The sequence below is a fragment of the Epinephelus moara genome, chromosome 9 (assembly GCF_006386435.1).
Source record: "Epinephelus moara isolate mb chromosome 9, YSFRI_EMoa_1.0, whole genome shotgun sequence".
In the NCBI taxonomy this organism is placed as follows: domain Eukaryota; kingdom Metazoa; phylum Chordata; class Actinopteri; order Perciformes; family Serranidae; genus Epinephelus; species Epinephelus moara.
Genome location: NC_065514.1, coordinates 26,659,461 through 26,686,532, shown reverse-complemented (window position 1 = coordinate 26,686,532; position 27,072 = coordinate 26,659,461). Strand labels below are relative to the sequence as shown.

Here is a 27,072-nt window from a genome sequence, read left to right as displayed (position 1 = left end):
TTTTATTCTTATTAATATTAATTTCATGAAGTATTATTTATTATTATCATTTATGCAATACTGGACAATTTGGGGCTATATAAAGACAGATTATAAAGACAGTTGTCACAATTGTAGCAGTCTTGAGTTCGGGTCAAGCTGCACATTTCAACCTATGGCATATGTTTTGTCCGTGATGGAAAGTGCTTTACTAAAATAAAAGTAGCCATATTTTGGTGGGGAAAAAAAATATGCATTCAAAGTCCCTCATTAAAAATATCTCTAGTTAAGGTGTACAAAGATTATCAGCAAGTGTTCTGGAAATTATACCAGTCATTATGTAGGGAGACTGGCCTCTGTCAGTGCTATTATATATTATAACACTGGCATATTATTAGGGGTGCATTAACATGCAAGCAGCATTTTAATTATAAAGTGCAAAAGCTGCCTCTGGCATTTTGATGTTGAAGTGGCTAAAAATGGAAGTACTCTACTTAAGTGCAAGTTACTCAAAATTGAACTGTGCTGTAGTAATGTAGTCTGTTATGTTCCACCTTGTTAGAAGAGCTTGATGAACATCTACGTTTTCTGGTCAGCACCATGGACAATGGGTCCACTGATACACAGCCTGCAGCTTTAATGCTGACCAATCAATAACTAATAGGTTTTTACGAATAAAGAGAATGTTATAGAATATAAAAAATGAGGCTGTATTATCCATATTAAAAGGATATTGAAGTCCTCCAGAAAAGTATTGAATGAGATTTCACTGATCATTAGTCCCATTATTTCTTCCAACTAAACATGACACGTGGTTCAGAGGCCTGCTGTGCATGTGCTCACAGCAAGAGGTTTATACAGACAGAGGTCTGGTGGCTCAAATGTCATCTGTCAGGGAAAGAGACGACACAGTAACCTTTCACAGTGTGACAGGAGAGCTGCTCTGAACTGAGGAGAATCAAGACTCAAATTGAGTTTCAGCTATGCACAAATAGATTTTCCACACTCAGGATTCCACATAGTCCATGGCTTTATCCATAGATAACAATACAGCACCAGAGAGATCAAAAATGCATGTATACTAGCTATTCCAGATGACCTAAACAATGCCATTAAGTGTGGAGAGATGAGCATGCATGCATATGAAGCATGTCTCTTTCTTTTCCAGATCACTCTAAACAAGTTACTTCTGTCTTCTTGTAAGGATCCAGCATGCACCTTTATAACCACTGAATATCTATTCTAACATGTAGATTGTGTGGGAAAAGGATAACATATAAATGGTGGCATCCACAAATTTACTCAAGTCTAAAATCTCAGCTGAAATAAACTAGCATCAGCATCAGCAGCGATGTTGTCCTCACCGTGGCACTACCAGGCTGTCACCACCAGAGGGCGACAGACACCAGCAGCTGTGGTGATAGAGTGACTTCACTTTTCGTAATTTTGTTGCTTTCAGTTTGAGGAACCACAGATGAGGAGGCTAGCTGTCAGCCACATAGCATTTCAGAAAAATAATGGAAACAAGACAGGAAGCCATCTCTTAAAGCTTAACATCAGCTTTTTATTGAATCAAGACAGTTTTTACAAAACATTTTTTAATCAGGAAATACTTCTTTGCAAACTACAACTTTGCATGAACATTGATTTTTGAATTACATCTTTTCTTAAAAACATCTCTTATCTCTGAATTAGTTTATAAAACATGACATTTAGACACCTTAAACCACACTCGCTTACAAAGTGCAGGTGATGTCGTTAAACACACAAACAAAGGTCCCCATTTCTTTGACAAACAATGTTTCCACTTTGAAGACATTTTTATTTTAACATGAAATCTCACAAATACCTTGCTTTTCTTAGGAAAAACAAAAATCACGCTGGCACTATTTTAAACCATGGCGAATGTAACATTTCAACTTTTCTACAACAGGTCTGCAATTTAACACTTAACAGGTTAAACATGGTAACCATAATCACTGATTTGGGATACAATATGAAATAAAGAAACAATCCTTGCATCATAAATGATCACAAATCAATTACTCAGCACCAGCCAAGACCATTATTCAATACAAAATAGGCTCAGGTTGATTTAGATGCATTTTCCACTCATTTTAAAAAGCATCTCTCAACTGATAAGGGATATTTGTTCTGTGCTTTAAGATCTCTGTTACCTCCGCTCAGTTACTCTTCATCATTTTCCCACGAAAGGACAGTGTAGCAAAGCAACATCATGAAAGGCGACACTTAATATATATATATATTTGATCATCATCTAACAGACTCAGTGATAAGACTTAGTGAAATGTAGTTCAGTAACAAAACCTGTGTCATTTAAAAAGACAAAGGAGGTTAAAATATAATTAATTAATACTGAAAATTTTAAAATAATCTATAAAAGTTGAAAAAAAAACTGTACAAACATAAAGCAACGCAAATCCCAAAAATAAAAATTTGTGAAGACCGAAAGATTAAAATAAATCCAGTGAACATAGCAACACAAGACACAAATAAATAGCCAGTGTACACATCTAGGAGTCTTCTTTTTGATATACACTCCTCCTTTCTAATCTTCCCATACATAACAGAACAAAAAAATACAAAAGCATAAATATAAAAGCATCTTCTTTATATTTCAGGTCAAAAAAAGCACATAAATAAATACAAAATTACTAAAACTGTTCTTATCGTTAGTATAAAAACTGATAATAAAAAAGGAGCATCTTCAGTCTCGAGACAGGTTCGTCACACTTTCCTGTAGGAACTTTGTATATATATTTTTTAAACTAAAAGAGTTCTGTCCATTTTACAAGTCTTTATTTAAACTGGTCTGGGATCAGATTCATCTGCGAATGGATACTCGTAGGCGGGCTTGAGATGCCTTCCGACCAATCGGACATGTTGGAATGTGGAGACGAGCTGGACCATTGGTCAGGGGAGCCGGGGGAGGGAGTTAGAAACGGGTGGTCAGGCACCTGTAGCTGGTGGTTGGGCGTGTTGTCCATGGGGCCAGAGTAGCTGTGCTGGGAGGGTGGGGTGAGAAATTGGGTGCCGAGGATCTGCGTCTCCTGGGGCATCACGGTGTGGATGGGCATGGAGCGGCTGTTATTTTGTGGCATGTCAGAGCCGTTCAGCTCGACATTCGGGAAGCTCTGGTTGAGAGATTGGCCGGCTGTGGCGGAGTTGGAGTTCTGGTGCTGGAGCTGCCGCGAGTGAGCCTGCTGCATCATGTGTGAGGACGAGCCCAGGTGGCTGGTCTGCAGATTCTGGTAGCCCATGATCTGAGACAAGGTGGCAGTGCTGACGCCATGCAGGGAACCCATCATGTTGTGGGACATGGGTGGCGCCTGGGTGAAGCCTCCTTGCTGGCCTACACCTGGGTGCATTCTGGAGATCCAGTCACACTGGCCTCCTCGGCTGCCACCTATGGATGTTGTGCCCTGACTGCTGGGACTGGACACTGGCATGTGGGAGAGACGGGGCATGTTAGGGTCAAAAGGCATACAGCCCATATCCTTACCCATGCTCATCTGGCCCATATGGTCCCCATTGCCTTGTAGGTGATTTAGAGACATAGGGGGGGACTGCTGGAAGGGTGACGTCATGGGAGGAGAGGCCACATCAGACAGGTAGCCATGCGGTGACTCGAGGGAATCAACCGGGGAGAGGACAGCTGACGTGTCTAGCAAGTTCCCCTTCCCATCCAGCGACTTTTTCTTCTTCATTCTGTTATCTTTGCCTCCATCCTTTCCTCCTTTCCCACCGGCGCTAAGTTTGCGAACCTTCTTGACGGACAGGGTGGGCTTGAGGTTGCTAAGGTAGTCATTGGGGGAGCAAAGAGGAGGGGAGAGGCTGGAGGTGCTTAGGGGGGCACTGTGAAGCCCAGGACTCCGAACCACGTTGTATTCATCCAGAAGGCGGACGATGTCATGGTGCATGCGCTCCTGGGCGATATCTCTAGGCAGCTGGTCAAGATGGTCGGTGATCTCGCGATTGGCAAAGTGCTCCAGGAGAACCTTGGCTGTCTCGAAGCTGCCTTCACGGGCTGCAAGGAAAAGCGGCGTCTCTTCCTACAAAGCAAACCAAAAAAAATCAATACATACAGTACAATACTGTGAATATAACAGTGTCAAGTAGCTCCATCTCATCATTTCACATACCTTGTTGTCTTGCATGTCTTTGTTGGCCCCATTTTTCAGCAGCACCATAGCCGCCTCCACATTGTTTACAGCCGCAGCCCAGTGAAGAGCAGATTTACCTGCAGGAAGAGTAAAAAAAGGTGGGGGTTGATTATCATAACAGCACACTGGGGGGGATCTTTATGGACTGTGGAGATGATAGGTTGATAAAATGTTAGCTACCAGAATCATCGGTGGCATTAGCGTCAGCGTGGCAGTTGATAAGCTCCTCCACCATGCCTTCAACCGCCAATCGGGCTGCCAGAATCAGTGGTGTTGTTCCGTCGTGCATGCGGGCATCAAGATCAGTGGCACGGTTTCGGATTAAGATCTGCAAGGACAAAGACTTGTTTAGTTAAGATGCTGGATTTATCAGAAATCAGAGCCAGGAGATTTATCAGAAATCAAAGCCTGGAGAAATATTAAGACTCCTGTTGAAGAAGACGTTACCTGGAACACTCCTTGTGCGTCTGCAGCCACAGCAGCGTGAAGCGGAGTGCGGCCCATGTTGTCCTGAACGTTGGCATCTGCGCTGGACTCCAGGAGGCGTTTAGCAGCATCAGAGCGGGCGTAGCGAGCAGCCAGGTGGAGGGCAGTCTCGCCTGTGCGGTCGGTTTGGTTGTGGAGGTTGGCGCCTTGGTAAATAAAGTCAGAGATGATTTCTGCTGAGGGATCTTCTTCCTCTTCACTGTTACCAGTCTCCAGTCCTCCGCCGCTGCAGGAGGCGATCATCAGGGGAGTGAAACCATCTGAAAGAGGAAGGGAGAGGATTGTAATGAGTTCCCAGTCATGTGTCTACCATTGTTAATAGATTACAAAATCTTTCATGATACACAAAATATTCTGTAAATCATCAAATAATAACAAATGTACACACCTGGTCCTCTGACATTTACATCCATGCAGTCATTCTCTATCTCTCCCTGTGGAGGGGTCGGAGCAATGGATGCAATTCGTAGGTCGGCTGCATCCAGATGCTGCTGTGTCCATTTTCTGTGGTCAGTATGGTCTCTCAAATCCAACATGGCCTGCTCCTCAAACTGAAAGACACACCAATTATCGTAATGTCAGCATCGGTATCACACATGAAAACACTTGATAGTTTCACAGTTTATTTAGACAAGAGGAGATTCGTGTCAAAGTGTTTTTTCTTACCCTGAAGCGCCTACAGTCTGGATCCTCATCATCCCATTCATTTTGATTGTCATCCATAAGATTAATATCAGAGTTTTTCATAGGCCTGTTGAGAAGAGGAGGTGCGTTAAGTTACATGACATCAAATACAAAGGACACATGACACAGTAGCCTGCTGCCAGTTGAGGCTAAGAAAACACCCAGCTGTAGGTAGACTTTAAAGCATAGCTGCCTTCTTTCTATTTACCTCAATCCAACAGAGTCCTCCCCCAACGGCTCTCTGCGTTTCTTTTTGCTGGGCTCAGACGCTTTAAATCCTTCAGGAAACCAAAGCTGGCCGTGCTCTCGCCGCCTCTTGCGAGACACCAGAACACCAAGGCAGATAAAACCTAAAGCAGCCAAGCCCAGGAAGACTACGTACATAGGGTAAAGCTCTTGACTGGTGGGAGTCGGTCTCACACCTGGAAAAATGGTCAAAGTCAGTGTTACTTAGTTTTTGACTTGGTGACCTTTTTGAATATATATATATATACAAAAGGGTTGGAGACAAGTTACTTACTGGTGACAGCTTCAATATAGGGAACATTGAGGTTCCCACTGGTGGCCAGTGCTCCAAGGAACGCAGCTACATCTGTGGCGCTCTGGAAGCATTCGCTAGACTGCTGGTAACACTGACGATTGTCAATCTCCAGGTAGACCACAGACCTACAAGCAGAAACAGGTTGATATTACGTAATCCAAATACAAATCATCATGGATATGTTCTGCCGATGAAAATACACATGAAAATTGCTTGTGGTCCTTACCCTTTGACTTGCACAGGATCCAGCTCTCTGCGTTTCCTCGGGCTAACCATGGCAGACACACTTTCCTTCACTTGACCCAAAACATTGGCTGGCATGGAAGCCCACTCGGGCCAACCATCAGCGGAGCGCTTCAGCACGTTATGTTTGACGAGGTCCTGCTCGTTGCCGTAGTAGGGGAAGATCATCGGCTCTCCTTTGGCATCTCGGCGGAACACCACATTGGTGTGAAGAACGCTGCTGAGCTCTCGGAGGAAGGCTGAAGAACGATTTTTAAGCTGCTCCGGAGGAATATGGACCACCAGGACTAAGTGCCCGTCTGCCAGCTTCTCTGGCATGTTGTTGGCGCAGTCCAGGCCGTCCCATTCACATTCGGCATTGTTGCAGCCCTGGTCACAGTGACCGTCAGCATAGTGGTCTTTACAGTACTGGTCATACAGCGGGCTGGAGGAAAAGCAGGAGACTGGGTAAGCATTCTAACATACAAAATATAAGACAAATCCCAAAATATTTTTATGATACACAAGCATTGTTATTGTTTTCTAGACTTACTTGCATTGTCCTTCCTGTCCCTGACAATCAAAGCCATCATAGAGACACCCAGGGCTGTTGCACTGGCCATCACACTTCCCATCGTTAAAGTAGCGCCAGCACTGCAATGCCGCAGAGCAGTTCTGCCAAGGGTCATCAAAATTAAGCGAGCAGTCTCCTCCATCCCAGCCACAGGCGTGGTTGTTGCACAGCGAGTCACAGATGTGGTTCCCGGCCCACTCATCACACTGAGGAATCTCGCAGCTCACCTCCACTTCCGGAGGCGGAGTGATGTCGCGGCCAAACCCCCCAACAAAGGAATAGTCTAGGATGTGGCACAGCAGGCCGTTGAAGTTGCTAGGACAGCTGCACTGGAAGAAAGGCACGTCTGTGGTGATCTGGCACGTGCCACCATTGTAGCAGGGGTTGGAGATGCAGAGGCTGTCAGTGGGGGTCTGGCACTCGGGCCCAGTGAAGGTTGGTGGACAAAGGCAGCGTGGGCCAAGGTGTCCTGACACACAAGTACCTCCGTTCCTGCAATTCAGACTCCCGCAGGAGCGAGAATCATACTCACAAGAGGAGCCGGTGAAGCCCTGGAGAGACAGAAGATGACAGAGGTTATAATCATTATACTGCACTTGGGAAAAAAAGAGAGTAAAAGTTAAAGAGGGAAGTGTATCACACAACTGTACTCACAGGTGGACATTTGCAGATGAAACCATGAGGTGTGTTACTGGCAACAGCGCATGACCCTCCGTTTTTGCAGGGTCTTCCTTTACAGCCGTCAAACACTTTGTCACAACGCTGGCCTGGAGGACAAAAGCAAAATGTATCACCATTTGCACACCATGTAGACACCGCGCACAGACATATTGCAGTCGTGCTATGTTGGTATGTGCTGCTGGATGCACATCAGTACCTGTATATCCAGTGTGGCACTCGCAGCGGTAGCTGTTAGTGAGCTGAATGCAGTTGTAGGACCCTATGGGGTCACAGGGGCCTGACAAACACTCGTTGACGTCACCTTCACAGCGCTCGCCTACATAGCCTGCCGGGCACACACACTGGTAACCTCCAATGCGGTCCACACACTTGCCGTTGTTAAAGCACTTGGGCTCATTGGTTAGTGGGTCACTGGAGGGCGTGCAGTCATCCAAATTAATCTCACAGTGGACACCTACAGGAAACAGAAAGCTTGGTTAGACCACGTCCTCATTTTTGTGGATTCATTTGTTAGTGAAATTATTTTTTTGCCGATGTATGACTTTGAATGTGCTCTGCAGGTATATACCTTGTGTTCCTCTTGGACAGGAGCACTTGTATGTGTTGATGAGGTCGATGCATGTGCCTCCATTCTGACACGGCTGTGACTGACATTCATTGATCTCTTTGGAGCAGTTCACGCCGTGGTAGCCGGGGACACACTGTGAGAGAGAGAAAAAAATCATTATAGGAATTACTTATCTTTGTTTTTTGTTTTTTATTATTACACTTTCTACAATAACTTTCAACTGTCCAATAAAGTACTTTTCAAAGTTAAATTTAAATCAACCTACCTCACAGCTGTAGCCTCCTAGATAATCAGTACAGGAGGCTCCATTCTGGCAAGGATTGGGTGAGCACTCATCCACTTGTTCCTGGCAGTAGCTCCCGGTGTAGCCAGCCTGGCAGCGGCAGTAATGTGTGTTTCCAGCATCCAGACACTGGCCTGAGTTCCTGCACAGGTGAGCCACCTCCACCCCTGGAATCAATGAGAAAGGAGTTACAGAAAGGTCAAATCACACACAGGACTTGCAGATTTAAAAAGTTTTATATAAAAGTTATATCACATGGTAGAAAATAACTTTCAGCAGGTTGACGTACCTTGCTGTTTGGCTGCGACCTCACAAGACACACTGGGGATGTCACAATAGAGACCAGTCCATCCAGTCTGACACTGGCAGGTGTAGGAGGCTCCCTGCTGCCAGCATGAACCTCCATTTTTACAGGGGGATGAATCACACCAGCGCACAAGATTCTAACAGGGACACAAAGAGAGAAAATACTTAATAGTCTATATGAATGGAGGCAATGCATGAAGCCCTACAGAGCCTACACAAATAGCCTTAATGATTAAAAAATGTCCCCCTACCTGACAATTGACTCCCATGTAGCCATGAGGACATGTGCACTTGTACGTCCCATAACTGTCGAGACAAGAGCCTCCGTTGAGGCACGGTTTGGAGTCGCACTCATTGATATCATACTGGCAGTAGCTCCCAGTGAATCCAGGTAGACACAGGCAGGTGAAGGCATTAATTCCATCCACACAGGTGCCACCATTGAAGCAAGAGCTGAAGAAACACAAGATAAAAACATTATTAGATATTGCTAGACTTGCTTTGTGCAGGTTAAATAAGTACAGACAACATTTGAACAGGGTCAGCTACCTGTCAGTGCAGTCGTTGGTGTTGATCTCACAGTTGATGCCGCTGAAGCCAGGAGGGCAGGTGCAGGTGTAGCTGTTGACACAGTCGGTGCAGTTGGCGCCATTCCTGCAGGGGTTGCTCTCACACTCATTTATGTCCTGCTCACATCGGCCGCCTCGAAACCCGGGCAGACAGGTACACGTAAAAGTGTTGACGCCATCGCGGCACAGACCGCCGTTACTGCAGGGATCTGAAACACAGAAAAGAGGAAATTATATAACCATTTTCTTGTTTTGAATCGTAGAGAACATGAGAACTTGCAACGGCGCTGATCTGTTCCTTACTTGGTTTGCAGTCATCAGTGTCGGTCTCACACTTCTGGCCCGTGTAACCTGGCTGACATTTGCACTGGTAGCCGCCCATGGTGTTATGGCAGATGGCACCATTGCGGCATGGGCTCTTCACACATTCGTTGATATCAATCTCACATGTTTGACCTTTAGAAGAGAAAGATAGTTTAAGAACAGTTAATCACATTGTCCAGTGGGTGTGTGGGTTAAAGCTGTAGTTGATAACTACACAACAAACAGGTGGGACAGAAATGGATGGGTGGATAGATACCTTGCCATCCTTCAGGGCAGATGCAGGAGAAGCTCTGGTAGTCTTCAGCCTCCTTACATACTCCACCGTTCTTACAGGGCCTGGCGCTGCAGGGCGCCAGCAGGGTCTCACAGTTTTCACCTGGAGGCAGAGAAAAGAAAACATCAGTGTTTGCATTGCACTGATAAAATGGAGCCACTGCCTCAAACTCAAATAAATACCAAGTCACAATATTAATGAATCAAAGTTTCTCTGTAAAAGAGTTCATTTTGAAGAGTGACATCAATTTCTAAATCCCAGTTTCTATCCCACTTCCTTATCCATTTCCATGATGACTTAGCCAAACAGGAAGGGCCTTCCTGTTTCCTGCTATTGTGCGATCACAGACAGGAAACAGGAAGTGGCGGAAGTGGGAATAGGGCTTGGAGCAGGCTTCAGCTCTCCGGCTTATATTAGCCACTGCGGCATGTTATTCCAAAACACACACACATACTGTTATCCCCGCAAAGCAGACAAGCAGATCTTTCCACACAGAGATGCCAAAAACAGACATCCCTGTTTGTGGCCATTGGGTGATGTTTTCTAAAACAACACAAGATAGGAGTCTCCTGTGTGGAAAGCGGAAGATTGTCTTTTCATTTTCAGACCTGTGCAAACAGCTAACTAAATCAAACAGCCTAGATAGCAGTGTGAAAAATAAGCAGCTACGTGTCATACCAGTGTAGGGCAGCAAACAGTTGCACTTGTATCCGGCCACATCATCGATGCATGTGCCCTGGTTCAGGCAAGGGTTGGAGGCACACTCGTTGATGTTAGTTTGGCAGTTAGGTCCTACAGTGGCAGGATTTGAGAGCACACTGGGGTTAGATGTGGACTCACAGGGCACACACTCACTCTCAGTGAGCAAAGGAAAAGTCAGGGAGTGACAAGACATCATGAGAGTTAGAACTGACCAGTGAAGCCGGCTCTGCATGTGCAGTGGTATCCGCTGGTCATGTCCTTGCAGGTTCCCCCGTTCATGCATGGGTTGGACTCACATTCGTTGTTGTTGATGTCACAGTTGGGGCCGCTCCAGCCAGAGTCACAGGTACATTTGTAGCTTCAGTGCAAAGAAAAATGTCAGGTCAGTGTTTTTTCTTTTATTATTTAATGAGCTATATTTGTGCCACCTTTCTTTCCTGCTCAAGCTGGGGCTGAACTACTCTGAAAAAAATACTGAATTAATTAACTAATTGGTCAGCCCTAGCTCATTCATGTTAAAGTTGGATATGTGCTCACCCATTGATGAGGTCCTGGCATCGGCCGTGGATGCAGGGGTTGCTGCCACATTCGTCCACCTGAGACAAACAGGTGGCGTCGTTGTAGCCCTCTGGGCACAGGCAGGTAAAGCTGTTGATGCCATCGACGCATGTGCCTCCATTGTGACAGGGGTTGATGGCACACTCATCGATGTTGATGTTACACATTGATCCTGTAAGACAATGAGATTTTAGGACAATGCAGCACATATTCCCTTTGAAAGATTAAATTGATGAATATCTTCACTGGCCATTAGGAACGTCCCACAGCTGGACACTTTGCTCTCTGGTATGGGATTCTTTGAGGCCTTATAAGCTGCTAGCCAGAGGTGCGCTGTGTGGCATTTGGACAATAGAGAGAACTAACACCAAAGACCCCCTAAACATTCAACAGGCAGAAGCTGTAGCAGCTCCAATGTGTGCCTAGCCTGGCGGCCCCTGGAGGCCCTTTTGCCTCTCTGCCATTGATTGAATGGGGGCCCTGTTGAATAGGCAGAAGGAGCGTTTCAGCTGGATCTGAGCGGGGGAGGTGCTGCCAGGGGGCTGCAGTACTCTCCCTATTCACACACACACACACCACACCACCCCCCCCCATCCAGGGAGAACTAACCTCACCCAGAGCTGTTTACAGGGACAGAAGGCCAGACCCATTTCACACACGGCCGAGTAACAATTAAACCCCCCTCTGATCCCCTACCCGGCTCCCTCCTCCTCTACTCTTCATCAATCAGGAGGGGAGGGCCCAACTGCCTGATCTTCAGTTACAATAGTCCTCTGTCCCTCTGTGTCTCAGTCCCGCCGTGCCCTCCACACTCACCCCGTCAGCACAAAAAGATGGAGGGGAGGAAGAGGAGGAGGGATGCACAGAAGCCTTCTAGCATAATCACGCAGCCACTACCAGTCAGAACCGGCTCTGCTGGGCCATGAAAGGGAAGAAGAGTAGTCCACTTGTTGGGATTAGACTGTCACCAAAGTTTTAGACACTGGTGCATTACAGGTGGACATGTGCCAGTGAAGTAAGCGAGGGGAAAACACTTGGGATATTTATGGGATTTGTCACGCAGTTACTAAACATCAGACATGTGATTAAAGGCCAGCCTCCTTTCCTTTTAAAGTATCACCTTACAGACTCTTTCCAGGCTCAACGTCACAAGCTTTTCAAATGGCAAACAAAGTTAGCGCTTTGTGTGTGTGTGTGTTTTGTGTGTATCAGGTTGGGGACTGTGTTCCTTTCTCTATCCTCCCCAGCTCCATCCCACACAGGCAATCTGACACCATTGTTCCGCAGGAGTGGACCCGCCAGCCACCTGTCCTACCTGCCCCTCCCAAAGCTCAGGGGACCACCCCCCTGCACCTGTAAACTCCACCCAGTGCTCACCTGTGTAGCCGGGCTCACATGCACACTCATAGCCGTTGATTTTGTCGATGCACCTCCCGTAGTCGCAGGGTTTGCTCTTACAGTCGTCCAGGTTCACCTCACAATTGAAACCTGTCGATTAGAGCATGTGTAAGCAAGGATATCGGGAACATCTCAAAAAATTTAACAGCAAGAATCTGAATGAAGATGTTGAGAGTCTTACCTGCAGTGCCTTTGGGGCAAGCACAGATATATGTGTTCTCCCTGTCCTGGCAGGTGCCACCATTCTTGCAGGGCTGGCTTAGACACTCGTTGATGTTGGTCTCACATAGGCGGCCAGTGTAGCCAGGGCGGCAGTAGCAGGTGAAGGAGGCTAGGCCATCCTTACAGGTGCCGTAGTGGCAGGGGTCAGAGTAGCACTCGTTGATGTCAGTCTCACAGTGCTGCCCTGTGTAACCTGCAAAGGAAAAGAGAGTAAGTACTCATGTTCACTGGGAGAGATACTAGAAAAAAATGGAAGAAATTTGCAAAAAAAAATCTTAGTTTTACCTTCAGCACATTCGCAGGTGTACTTGTTGGGACCATCAGTACACTTAGCTCCATTCTTGCAGGGGGTGCTGGCACACTCGTCAATGTCCACCTGACACAGACTCCCCGAAAAACCTGCATATGCAACGATCAAATTGCAAAATTAAACTTCAGATTATTGCTTAAATGTTTGAAACATAAAGTTATATTCTGTAAGTCATAACTACTGTGTGCGTAACGCAACAATGGAGAGGAGAAAAACTAATTTGCATCTGAAGTAGGTCTGCAGGACACTGCAGGTCTTAACGAACCACTCCACAACACTCCATCCACCCCCTCCTCCTCCTCCTCTTCGGCTCTTACTGTGCAGTGAAATCTTTCTTTCAAACCACAACACAATGGCCTCCAGCTCACCGGCCATAAACCAATCCCGCCCTCCCCCAAGTTTGGCGCTAAGCTCTAACACAAACTCTCATGCCCGCCAAATATGCTAATGTTCCTGCAATCTGATCTGCTCTGCCCTGTTCACCCGAAAACCCTTCAGTGACACTATTAGAGGAAGTAAATCATTTACATTCAACCTGTGAACCATATATGGCGTGCTATACTCATTGCTAGCTAAGTTAATGATCCACTCTTTATAGCCTCTTCTCTGCCCTCATTGTCTGACTAAAAAAAAGACACCCAAGGGATGCCAGAACCTGTTTCTTTTACTCCATTAGCTCTATCATCTTACACATTCCCTGACATTTTCTCACCTTTGGGGCACTCGCAGTGGAAGGAGTTGATCTTGTCGATGCACTTGCCATTGTTGAGACAAGGCTGGCTGGCACACTCATCTGTGTTGATGTGGCAGAAGACACCCTCGTATCCTGAAAACCCACATACACATAAGGAAAGTTATCAGTCAAATCATGTTTTCTTTTCTTACCCTTTGTTCCAAGGTTTAATAATGGTTCAAAATGACAAAAATTCATGCATTTCCCGCTTTTCTCTCCAATGCTCTTACCTGGCATGCAGATGCAGTGGAACCCTCCAATCTGATCCAGGCAGGTGGCATCATTGTGGCAAGGATTAGACATGCATTCGTTGACGTCCATTTCACAACGAGGTCCTTCATACCCCTGAAGACACTTGCACTGGAAAGAGCCTTTGGTGTTGAGGCAGCGACCGCCGTGTTCACAAGGGTTGGCACCTACAATATTTAACATACAAGTTGTCATACATCTGATATTTTAAGCATAATAATGTCTAAACTATACCAGAAGAGACAGTTGACTTTATAACTTACCAAGGGAGCACTCGTCAATATCCAGGTTGCAGGCTGACCCGGTATAACCTGGGGGACAGGTGCAGATCGCCTTGCCATTGACTGGATTGGTGTCACAGTTGGAGCCCTTTTGACATGGATTGCTGATGCAGGCGTCATCAAGGTGGCACAGCAAACCTGTGAGCACCACAAGAACATATTCTCATTAAACTGTATCATTATGTTAAATTATTTCATCAGGATTAAAATCTGTGTGTCTGGATTAGCCATGGATAGTCGTACCTGTGCGCCCATGAGGACACTCGCAGAAGAAGGAGGCCACGCGGTCATGGCAGGTAGCGCCATGGTAACAAGCAGCGCTGGCACAGTCGTCGATGTTCTCGCTGCAGTCGTCACCTGTCCACCCATTGACACAGACGCAGTGGTAGCTGCCGTGAGTGTCATGGCACGTCCCTCCATTCTGGCATGCGTTGGGCATCAGCTCACACTCGTCCACATTTTCTGTGCAATATTGACCTGAAACACATATTTTAAAAAAAGACAGTGTGAGGGGAAGTTTGTAAATGTTTTTTTTTTCTGAACTTTTGTGATTTAAAAGACCATTTGTATATCAATTACTCACCCCCTGTTACATTGAGTTTGTAAAGAAAACATTGTTTTTCTCGCATGCCTCTGGTAAAGGAAGAATTCAAAAACTGATGATTTTTTTATGAACTGAAGTCATAGGGGTCCACGTTTAACAACAGCAAAACTATATCAAAACATCTGTTTGCAAACTGTCACGCAACTCATGCAGTATAATCCAAGTCTCAGTTATGCAGTCATGTGCTCAATACTTAACCAAAAAACAGCTCTTTTTGATGGGGAACTGAACTAAAAGTGAAACTTGTCTATGCCCTCCTCAAAGCCAGACTCCACTGACAAAAACAGTAATTTTACCTCACTGAACACAGGAGCTGCTGGACTACTGCTGCCTCCATCTGTAGTATGTTTGTGTTATTCTGTGAATTTGGTGAATCCGAACAACCCCTTTAGAACACCAAAGTCACACAAAAGCACAAGCAATCTAAGTGATTGGGGCAGTGGTAAACCAGGAGCTCCTGTGTTCAGCGAGGTAAAACTACTGCTTTTTCCAATGGAGTCTGGCTTTGAAGAGCGCCTAGATAAGTTTCACTTTCCATCTGCTTCTGTCAGTCTGTTCCGGAAGTACTGAGCATACTACTGGATAAATGAGACTTGGAATATACTGCACTAGTACTGTGAGTTTGTAAACAGATGTTTTGATATATACTTTTACTGTTCATAAACACGGACCCCTTTTACTCCAATCAATTAGGAATTTTTCTTTCTTTTTTATATTTTCTTTCTTTACCAGAGGCATGCAAGAAAAACAACATTTTATTTATGAATTCAATGTAATACAGGATAAGTAATTGATATACAAATCATCTCTTTGGTGGTGAAGTATTAGTTAGAACAAAAAAAAACAAACTTAAAGCAAAAGGTCACCTGTGTAATGAGGTGGGCACTGGCAGTTATAGGTATTCACACCATCCACGCACACACCACCATTCTGGCAGCCGTGGCCTGGACAATCATCGATGTTATGCTCACAGTGCTGACCGGTGAAGCCTAAACAGGGAGAGAACAAGGAAGGTGTTAAAAAAAGTGGAGAGTAACAAATACATAGAAATAGATCTCGCAACATTTGCTCTTGGTTAGACACTTTCTTCCTCTTGTTATCAGTGTGCACTTAAGAGAGAGATAAGCTCTCTATATCCTTGCGGCAGATTGTTTTAATGCCCTGCAGATGATAGAGCGACTTGTATCCTCCTCAAACATCAAAGGATTGAGTGGGTGTTTTACAGCAACGATACTCTGATTAACTATCAACTCGCAGCTCTGCAGGTGCCCGTGCAGCTTCGCTATCTCGCCGCATTCCAGCACGGACACCCACGAGAGACACACAGCATGGGTTAAACTTTAACACACAACCCCACAATATCCCTCATTCATCTGCATATCTAAACAACTTGCTCCGTGCTGGTCATGAGCACTCAGTCAGTCAATAACACAGGCGGCTAAAAGCTTACATGATGACCACATAATGAACCTTTCAGAGAAATAGAAATGCGCTTAGTACGATGGGTTTTGGAGAGGATAAATTCTTCACAGCTGCAGTCCTGCCTCTAGCAGCAGTAACCACATATGCTCAAAATTAACCAAAGTTTTACACAACTCTGCAACAGCTTTGGGTGCCAACACAATGAAGACGCCAAACAGACCGGCTGTATTTAACAGAAAAACAAGAGGGATTTTTGTGTGTGTGTGTGTGTGACCTCATGAATAGGTTGTGTATATCTATACGTTGTATGTGTGTACGCCTGGTGTTGTGGGGGCTTGCTGGTGATTATCAGAAGGAAACGTCTGTGTGACTGCATCCTGCCAGTGGAGGCTGGCAGGGAGAGATGGGAGGAGGGGAACCAGAGACTAGCCATTCCACTCGATCAGATATTACTACAACAACAGGCTGGTTTTTAGGTCAACTGATGTAATAGGAAAACAGAAGTGTGGGTTTTGTTGCAGCACTATCCATATGCAACTCCATATGTCAACATAAAAAATGTTTTTCTGCTCATTTATGTGTAGATATATGTTTGTGTGTTACCTGGCAGGCAGCTACAGTCGTAGGTGGTGTCTCCCTTCTGGACACAGGTGCCTCCATTCTGGCATGGTGAGGGGCTGCATGGCAAGTAGGGGGTCTCACAGTGTTGGCCAGTGTACTCTTGAGGACAGCGGCAGTTGTATGAGCCCACCTCGTTCACACAAACACCACCATTGAGACAGGGAGAGGGAGTCTGGGCGCACTCGTTGACGTCTTGCTTGCAGGTTTGACCATGGAAGGCAGGTGGGCAGGTGCAGATGTAGGTGGAATCGAAGGCTGAGCACTGACCGCCGTTTGCGCAGGGATTGGAAGCACATGGGTTGGCGAGCTGGCAGGTTTTACCTTTAAAATAAAATATTAATCATTATGGTTCATGGTGAAAGGAGAGGTCAAAATAAAAGTATGTCATAACATTATATCTACATACCTGACCAGCCAGGTGGGCAGCGGCAGCGGAAAGCAGAGAGGGTAATGAGATCACATGTTCCTCCATTGCGACAGGGGGAGCTCATGCAGGCGTGGTTGATGGGGGTCAGGCAGAGCCGGTCAGTGAAACCCAGGCGGCACACGCAGCGGAAATCAAATGTGTTGCCATGGGAAACAGCCCGGCACTCGCCACCATTGCGGCAGGGTGATGGGCTGCAGGGGCTTGGATACTGGCACCGATTGCCTACATAGTCACTGGGACACCTGGGAGGAGACAGTGAAGGGGGAAACAGTGATGATTAGAAAACAGGATCTTTTTTTTTTAATTCGTGTGAGCAATTATCTGAACAAAAGGTGAAATAAGGGTGCAGTGGGAGGAGGGAGTAGTGAAGAGGGACTAAAAGTTTCCCGCCCAGGAAAGTCCCACTGCAGCCGGACAGGGACAGCATGTTGTTCTAGTGTGTCTCTCTGGATTAGACTCCCTCAGAACCTTGAAAACACATTCTGCCGGGACAACAGACACCACTAAATAGTCGGGCCATAGCAGCCCGTTCCCATCTACCTTTGGCCCCCATGCTGTCCACACTCATCCTGAATGACTGTAGAGATCAAGGGGACTGAGCCGGCTCTGGGTGTCCTATATGAAGCACTGCATTCAGGCCCTAAGCCCCTGGGTTCCCTCCCAACCATCCAGACTGAGGATGCATGCTGCTACAGTCACATAACTTAAATTGACTAAAGAGAAGTGGTAGTGTCGGGGTAGTAATGTGGCCTCCTTCCTAAAAAAAAAACTACAAGGAATTCACCAATATTAATCTCCAGATTTTGGGTCAGATGCAGGGGTCACGGCCCTCTCAATATTAAGAACGTGTACATTTGTCCCAACCAATAAAAACATGGAAGTAGCAGAGGACTTTTATTTTGATAAAATTAAAACACTCCACCATAAATTGATGCTGAAGGGGCAAAAATTGGTGTAGAAAAATTCACCAAAGCAGGAAATTACTTGTTTTAACGCTCAAAACTTCCTGGGTTACAACCCCCAGTCTTGAAACAAAATTTACAGCCCTGCTGCTCAGCCATCATCTGATATGCAGCATGTACCTACCAGCAAAGTCCTGTCTGTCACGTGCAGGAGCATTTAAAGTCAGCAAAAAAAAAAGTATTTATGTTTGAATTGGGGCTTGTGTGGGAGTGTGTAGTTGTGCATATGAGCGTGTGAATGTTTATGTGTAAGGGAGGGCATCTGTTGGCCTCCGAGTATCTCCACAGGGAGCAGGTGCGCATGTTAATGAAGGCAGCTGTTGGACAGGGCTCCTCCTCCTCCCCCCCTGCTTATCCCTCCTCCCTCCCTCCCCTCTGTCCCCTTGTCAGATGGGGGGTGCTGACAAGCCAACCTCTTCTCCAGGGACATAAAGAACCCATGTGAAGTCAGCTGTTGCAACTTCTGTCTCTTCGCCCCCACCTTCTCAACCACCGCACTCATTCTTAATTCCTCTCTTCCTTACCTGTTCCTCTTTTGATTTCCTTGTTTTTCTACCCTGATACTGAATCCTCTATCCCTCCGGTCTCCAGCATGTGTCTGTTTCAGCTCATATTTTCATTGCTTTGTTTTCTCGTTTCTCTCCTGTGTGGATTTTTTTTACAACTCCCAGCAGTTTGCTTTTTACAGCGTTCCCCTTATGTCACATGGGACTGTTGAAAACTCCCTTGTTGACTTAGTTAGGTGAGACCAATCAGGGGAGTTTTTAACAGTGCCATGAGCCCCACAGGGAGCCCAGACAGTTGCAATTGGCAGAAGATTGTAAAAGCATTTGTGGCAGCTTTGAAGTTTCCCTGCTTCCCACTGCACTTTGTCTTAAAAAAACACTGAATAATCACTGAGCGATTCACTGTTTCCATATAAAATCCTCAGTTTCGGTAAAGACTGATAAAACAGATGTTATTATTAATGGTGTGTGTGCACTCGTGTGTGTCATCCCACGCTAACTAACTGTAATAGATCCCCTTTGTCCCAAAGTCAGCCCAGTCACAGATAAAGATCCACCCACACGCTGAAGAGCTAAAGCAGCACACACCACGGCAACAGGTCTCTCCCGGCGATGCAATGTCCCCTCAGGCCAGAGCAGATGCTTCCCCGACCTCTGACCCCAAACACTTTTGTGACTGTGGGACGGCCTCTTTGCCTTCTCTCCCCTCTCTCTTCACTCCCGCTGGGCCTGATCTACCATCTGCCACTCTGGGGGTGACTTTATCCTCCGTCACAAAACCAGCCCCACTGTGAGCTGGAAATGCCACCGCTGTGGAAAATCTTATGTAAATGACTGAGGGTGGCATACAGTAATTATGTGTGTGAGTAAGTTCCACACTCTTGGTTTTGCTTTATGATGTGACTGAAAGTACAAGATCATCATCTTTCTCCTCTTTAACACTCACTCCTCTCTTTTATCTTTTTGAGTGGCCATTTGTTTCTGCCCTCTCCTCCTCATTAATTTTGTCTGATGTTCTCATGGATGTGTCTAATCATTAGCCAAGATCTGACCCCCGTGGCCCACATCTGTTCGTAAGACCAAGAACAGAGCAGTGGAGCTCTGCTAGAGGAAATGAGAAATGTAGCGACCTAGAGAGCTCTGAACTGCCACCACAAAGACTGATGTACACTTTGCAAGGATCAGTGGTTTTAATACTGCAGAGGCAGATGAACACTGTAAATAAACACATGCACAGTGGCTGCATACATGTGAATTGTTCAAGCAAGTGAGCAAATTCTTAAGAAAAGTTCTGTCTTTCAAGGTGTACTTTCACAACAGTATAAAGTTAAACAGTACAGAAAAAGTATGAATTTCAAATATTGTGTTTTCTTAGTGGAATTCAAAATAAAAAATGCTCTACAAGTAATAAGAGTTCAAAGAAAGAAAGCTCATAAAGAGATAATTTTGTTATTGATTAAGTCATTTCCTGTCTCATTCTCTAAAAGGACTGAAGAGGGGAGATTTATGAGGGTCAGCCACAGTGACAAGAACTGAACACCTGCTTCACTAATGACCACAAGATCACTTTCACACACAAAATACCAGTTAACAAACACCCAGGTCATAACTTCAGCGGCGTCTCTGTGGGAGTGAGTGATAGATTTTGCTCTACTGACGGCAGACTCACAGAGACATCCCACCTCACGGCCAAACAAGGAAAAGCACCTGCCTGCCACTGCACTGCATATGATGGTTATCAGTGACAACACATCTGCTTAAGTACCTCCAGTCTCCAGAGGCCAGTACTCAGGTTACCACTAATCAGGTCGGTACATAACATGTAACCGCAGCATCCTCAGTTCTTCCCAGTCTTTTTTGTCTCTCGTAATTTGTAACATGGTGACATTAATGTGGAACACCACCTGAATTAGGAATTCCAACATTTCTCTCCCAAAGCCAGAAACCAGAGATGTAGGCCTCAAACTTGTGATGTCACAGGGTATAAAGTTTGCTCCACTGACAATGAATGAGAGCCTGATTTTGTTTGTTTCCTTTTTTAATAACCAAATGAGCTTCATTCTATTGTAGTGCTCTCAGCTCTGAACCAGAAAAAGTACCCACGTATTCAGGACATCCCCCTGAGTGCTCTCAGTGTCAGCTATAACACTTTTGCCAAATCATTGTCTATTGAGCAGTTCAACATTTTATATCCTATGACGTCAAAAATTAGAATTTTAGCACTCCAGCTTTAGGATTTGTGAGAGTTTACTGATATTTTAGACCGTCTTAGACCGAAGGAATACATGTATGAATTCTGGAAATGGCCGTAGCTCTCCTTTAAATATAATAAGCAGTAACTACTTGATAACATTTCCTCTTTTAGATGTAATTAAGTAATTGTCTACTTATATAATGACAATATAATAGCATAATAATGCAGGTACACCCTGTCAAAGAGCAATAAACTTTTGATTTGGCCAGAAATGACAGCAAAACTTGTCTCAGCATAGTTTTTTTCTGTTCATTCAACTTAGGCGCTGTGACAAAGAAACACTGAGGCCCTGCTTCTGAGTCTTGTAATGGTCAGGAAACCCCTGCTGTTAGCTGCTAAAATTGTGGTTACACTGTCATGTAAACAAACACATATGAATACAGGGGCATTATTGTACAATATAGGGACAAGACCTTGATCGTTTTTGCTGATCTTGATAAGTACATAATGGAATTTTCGTGACCGCCTACATACACATAAGCATCTAAAACATGTCCTGTGGTGCAACACTGACCTGCCAGAATAGTTGGTGTTTCTACATTTGACAGCCTATGTTGGTGCATGTGAACTGTCAGCACCCACTACAGCCAAATAGTGTCTTATCTCTGTGCTGTGACAGCACAGCTTTGATGGCCCCGCTCTGAGGATCTCCAGACTCACAGGATCCTCATCACTGCCCAGTCTACTCAGGGGCCCCGGCTGCTAATGCTAAATGAGGGGGAAATATGTGTCTACGTATCGAAGGTTTTCTCCACAGTAGCTTTTTGCTCTTTAACTCAAAATCAACGTTAAGTTAAAACACTGCGTCCCTCCAACAGCATTCACTGCTGTATCGGGGGGCCCTGGCATCTAGGGAATGGGCCCAACCAGGGGAGTGGCAGCCTTAGTGCTTAAACCCCAATAAAAGCCCCACACCAACAGGCACACTTGACCCAGCCATGCACCTGATTCTCTTAAGCCCTCATGGAGCTGAGCCTTAACAGAGACCTGCTCGGTAATCCTATAGGAGGACAAATGAAGAGCGACATTCCTTCTTGAGGGAGAGTGGGACGTCTTTTAGCAGAGCTGGGCTGCTCGCTCTAGACAGTCTCTACGGGTGAGACATTTTATCATCAATATGCAATACCAGACAGCTCTGTGCAAGGTCACAGAGGTCTGACTGCACTGACCACTAAAGACTTTCAATTTTCTGACGCTATTTCTGTCAGACGTCTTGCAGTGTTTGAAACATGCAGCGAGACAGTTGAGATGTTTTCAGGGTTTATTATTAACACTCACCTCAGACCAAAAACAGTGTCTATTTCAGCAAAGCAGCATCGACACTCAAGTCAGCCATGCAAAGGCAGGGTTAGGAGCGACAACCTTTTAACCTCGCTGTGCCCTCGTCACTGTCTCACAGATGGAAACTAAATTTGACTCACACAACGCTGTGCCCTTGCATGTTTTTAAGCAGCCTACATAACACGATGACTACAGCTGCATGGGAAACAGGAAGCCCCAGACCTTAAGATAACCTTTTGGTTCACAGAATCATGACCGAGTGCTTCCCCATTACAGTGTCTCGTTGTTTCCGTGTGTCTAGTACCACCACAAACTGAAGTGAGTCTAGACCTGATTCTGATTTTCCCCAAACTGAGAACTTTTTATTATGACGAATTAATCTGTGGAGCAAATGTGATTTTCACAATCGAAGCATGGCAACCTTAAAAAGAAGTATAACGTTGCACATAAGGAGAAACATGAAAAGAAGATAACTGCTGATGTCTTCAGTCAAACAAACAAAATTTCTATTCCACATCTAAGTTCTACGGATTAAAAAAGACGCCATGATGTTTGTCCAAAGGCAGAATGGAGGTCTCATCTATGATTTTTGTTGTGGTTGTATGATAATGAGCTACATAATTCATGGGAGATTATAATTTAGCTTTGTTTTACAACCTAAAACCTCTTTTTAATGAAATCCCCACATGTCTATTGTTTCTACTCTCTGCCTTTCTGGGATGCTTACAGGTTAGTCCCCTCAACCTCAAGGAGATAAATAAGCATCCATGTAATAAACAGGACACAAGCAAGTTCCTGTTTTGGGGGGGATCTGCATTGGAAAGATTTAAATTAAGGATGACTCTTTTTAGAATCAGGAAGGACAGAAAAAATCCTTTCTGCAGGACGGGGCGGTGGGATTCCAGTTTTGTCTCGACACGATCATAATCCCACTAAACCCATCCGTAAGACATCTGATTACAACAGTTTACACCAAGCCTAACCTTGTTCTCTATGCCAGCATGTGATTTCACTCTCTGTTCTCACACGCTTGGGAACTGTGCTGAAAGAGGATTTAAATCTACCATACCACTTAAAATCTGTGTCACCACATGCTTTGATACACTGCTGCAGCAAAACCTCAGTGTGCAGCATGACAATGCTGCAATCGGTAACTTCATGATCTGCATATGTGAGTTTAAAAGCATTTTAGCATTTCACTTTCCATTTAACATTGCATGACAAGAACTTAACCTCATGAAACTCAACCCGAGTCTGAATTTGGGGCAGTGTGTCATCACACTGCCAGCTTATACTTCTTTTCAACCGGTGAGCAAAACATCAGTTTCCTCAGCTGGACTTTCCACTTATGTCAGCACACAACTCCTAAGCAAACCTGCCAGTTAACGTGGCACAGAATCCAAACAATGACGGTAAAAAGTATAAAAGTATTGGAAGCCCTCTTGGTAATAGACGCTACACTCTGACCCCTGAGCACTGACTGAATCCTCAGTGCACCCCGTGACTGATGGCTGCTCAGCTTGGCAGGGATGAATGATTAATGGGAGGAAAAGCAAGGAGGAAGAGCGGGCGAGGGTGGGTGAAGTGATGCTCTTATCCTGTCTGTTTTTAATTGGGCCGAGCAGAGATGGAGACCACAATAACAGCTTTGTGGAGGAGGAGGGTGGAGGGAGTTTCTGTGTGCACACGTGCGGGGGTCTGTGTGTGTGTGTGTGTGTGTGTGTGTGTGTGTGTGTGTGTGTGTGTGTGGAGTGTGCAGGTTGTGAATTGGTGGCCCAGGGCTAGCAGCGTGGGTTCTTCAATAGCTCCCCCTTGTCCCTGCAGAGCTGAGAAGCGCCTGCATGACCACATGCCCTGAGGGTAAACCAGGCCACCCCTGAGCGTCTTCACAGTTAAATATGAAGCCACAACTGGAAATCACCATAAACATTTTAACACAGTTAAAAAAAAAAAAGCTTTTGTCTCCTCAGAGAGTAAAACCTAAAAACTATAAAAACTAAGATCCTCTTTTGTCTTCTTGCACAAGATCATTCTAGGTGAATCAGGAAGCTCACAGACTTACATGTAGGTCAGCTGAAGGGAATGTTGGCATATCAAATGTCTCACCCACAAACTATTAACACCGATCCATAGCCTAAACAAATAGCACGCAATCTGCCTCTCTGTCTGTTCCCACTTGTTTGCCTTCAAATTTCTGCACTTTATTCCAATTAATCTCACTCTCTTGACATCCAATCCAATTACATTTCACAGCCATCTGGCTTTCTAATGGAGATCACAAGCGGGTAAGGTTGGGGGGTGGAGATGGAGATGGAGGGGTCCATTCAGAAAGCAGGAGACAAGCCTTTTGGAGAGGGGGGTGGGGGTTGTGGCAGGGGTTTTGGTGTGTGTTGTGGTGTTTGGGGTGGCTGTGGCATGATGGGAAGCCCCACTCAGATTAGTCACACAGCATTATTCTGACTGCAGGACAATGGGTGACGGGCGGCGGGCGAGCCCCAGCTGTCGCCCATGAAAGGGCAGAAAAACAAGATTTAGGACTGGACGCGTCCTCTCACTTTGCTGCTGAAGGGGTCTTGCATTCATTAACGGGCCTACTGATTGAGGAGGGGTGGGCTTTTGTCCAGCTACCCCTTCTCTCACCTCTCGGGAACTGCACTCTCTTTTTTTTTTATTCCTTCACTTCTTAAAACTCTTTTCTTTTTCGGGAATGTGTGCGGCCCTCACAGAGCAATGCGGCTCCCGGAGCGGTACAGGAGCACACCAGCCCAGAAGAAACTCGAGGGCCTCTGGTTGCTGGGCACGGGGCCCGCTCAAAGGCTGGAATGAAAGGGGGGAATATGTGGCCCCTTTTTTTCTTTCCAACCAAAAAGCACTTTCAAGTACCAAAAATTACACCACACTGCACTTCTAAGGCTGCACCAAATCCACTCACATAGCACAAAAAGATAACAGGAAATGCTATTATTCTGAGGTGGTCTGCAGTGAAAACATCTGTTGCATCAAGCTGCTGCTGCTTTTTAGTCTCTTTACTTACTTGCATTCTCCATTTCCATTAGAGGTGGCTTCACATCTTCCTCCATTCAGGCATGATTCAGTGGGCAGGGAGCATTTTAGACCTGTTGAGCGCATAAAAAAAATATTAAAACACATCATGAGCTGAGGAGGCAAACAGCATGTGTAAAACCTGCACCGTTAAACTAGCTGTTAGGATTAACAAGGATTAGGCAGAGTTGGAATTATAAGTGGGAAATTATTCATCAGTGAATTCTTTAATACATCTTTATTCACTGGATTTTTTTAATGTACACATGCGCGTGCACATCCTAATCTTTGAATCGATTTGTTACACAGTTGTCCGTGGGGGATATTGGGAAGCCCTTGTTGTGGACACCGGTGAGGCCAGAGCGCGTGGTGCGTGGCTTTTGGGGAGGGGTGCTGGGGAGGGGTGTGTGTGTGTGTGTGGGGGGGGGGGGGGCGCACGCTTTTGCGGGGAAAGCGCAGCAGCTGCGGGGCTCAGCATGCGCAACAAAAGAAATCAGAGTCCAGCACGAGCCATAAAACACTCTCCTCGGGCATTGTTTACCGGCAGACGGGAATAACAGCACCTCCTCCACCCCCCCTCACTCACAACACTCTCCCACACATGCAGACAAAAGGTGCCCCCCTCCCACCGCGTCCCCCGGCCCAACACACGCACCCGCTTCCATTATCTCGCATGTTATTTAAAACCGGTTCTCAGAACAATTTAAGACCTGCAACCAAATATTTTTAAATAAAACTATATAGGTAAATAAAGTGACAAGACTGAAAATCTAAAAGAGAAATTTAACCGTTTTGGTCAACTTAATAAGTCTTTTAATTACAACTAATTGTTGTATTTAAAGTGCCAAACAGTATGACTGCCTGTGCAGACAAAGCAAACAGTTAACTTGTGTAAAATAACTTTCACATGCGTACACACACAGGGGAAGTCAGCAGCCAAGCGCACCGCACATTTGGCTCCTGCACTTGTAGTGAATTCATTCCCACGACCGAGAAAGGCTCTTAAAGTAACTCAATAAAGGTTTCTGAGGGATTTATTAGATTTCATCAGTTTCCAGTCGTCAGCTCAAACTCCTACAGCAGTTAAAAAAAACCCCACAGTGCTGATCAGATGACTACAACCATTAATTTACTAACTTCATCAAAGTCTAATTTCAATTCTTCGAGGTTTCCTTCCTGACTGACTGTGTCATGCTCTGCAGCCCGACTCTCTGCAACACAAATCATTTTAGAGGCGTTTTACCTTGTGAGATGACGATTGCAGGAATCAGAAATGTTAGTTTCACAAAGAAACGATACATTCCTCCTGTTCAACTTCACAAATGTCGTTGACTCCCACGTAGGGTTGGCATAGATCCGCAGTTTGGGTTACACTCCAGATGTTGGCTTGAAATAAATATCCTCGTGGAAAAAAAAGATAAATCCAACAGTGAGAGGAAAGAGAGAAAAAGTCTTCAAGAGGACTCAGCTCATAGATGTTAACCTGGTGCTTTCCGAGTTCTCAATGAAATCTGCAGGCAACTCTGCAAGTTCCTCCCCTTGTCCTCCTCCCCCCTCTCCTCCTCCTCAGGCCAAATAAAAGCTGCCTCTCTCTCTACTCACGCAGGAGGAACACATAGTCATTCCCCCTCACTGTCCAGTTGTGAAGTTATTATCATCAGACAGTGGTGGAAAATAACTAAATACATTTACTTGAGTACTTTATCCTTCTGTTAAGTACAAATTAGAGGTAGGCCTACTTCATTATTTCAATTCTCTGCTCTTATCTCTGTATTCTTCAACATTTCAGAGGGGAATATTGCACGTTTGCCCCACCACACTTCTT

At 45.4% G+C, this 27,072-nt stretch overlaps 1 protein-coding gene across 1 annotated transcript; it reads right to left on the bottom strand.

Annotated features, from left to right (window-relative positions):
* Positions 1 to 1,522: 1,522 nt before the first annotated feature.
* Positions 1,523 to 26,752, bottom strand: notch1a (notch receptor 1a). The gene is made up of 34 exons (XM_050052901.1): positions 26,491 to 26,752; positions 25,240 to 25,321; positions 17,182 to 17,444; positions 16,758 to 17,096; positions 15,599 to 15,721; positions 14,372 to 14,605; positions 14,111 to 14,266; positions 13,829 to 14,014; positions 13,578 to 13,691; positions 12,841 to 12,954; positions 12,515 to 12,748; positions 12,313 to 12,423; positions 10,915 to 11,107; positions 10,590 to 10,735; positions 10,354 to 10,467; positions 9,658 to 9,777; positions 9,381 to 9,533; positions 9,058 to 9,286; positions 8,760 to 8,961; positions 8,492 to 8,645; positions 8,185 to 8,369; positions 7,920 to 8,052; positions 7,548 to 7,805; positions 7,325 to 7,437; positions 6,650 to 7,221; positions 6,101 to 6,541; positions 5,854 to 5,999; positions 5,542 to 5,755; positions 5,316 to 5,400; positions 5,038 to 5,200; positions 4,611 to 4,909; positions 4,344 to 4,491; positions 4,143 to 4,240; positions 1,523 to 4,052 (listed from the first exon to the last, which is right to left on the bottom strand). The coding sequence occupies exons 1-34, from the start codon at positions 26,546 to 26,548 to the stop codon at positions 2,799 to 2,801; spliced, it is 7,434 nt and encodes a 2,477-aa protein (XP_049908858.1). The 5' UTR covers positions 26,549 to 26,752; the 3' UTR covers positions 1,523 to 2,798.
* Positions 26,753 to 27,072: the final 320 nt, after the last annotated feature.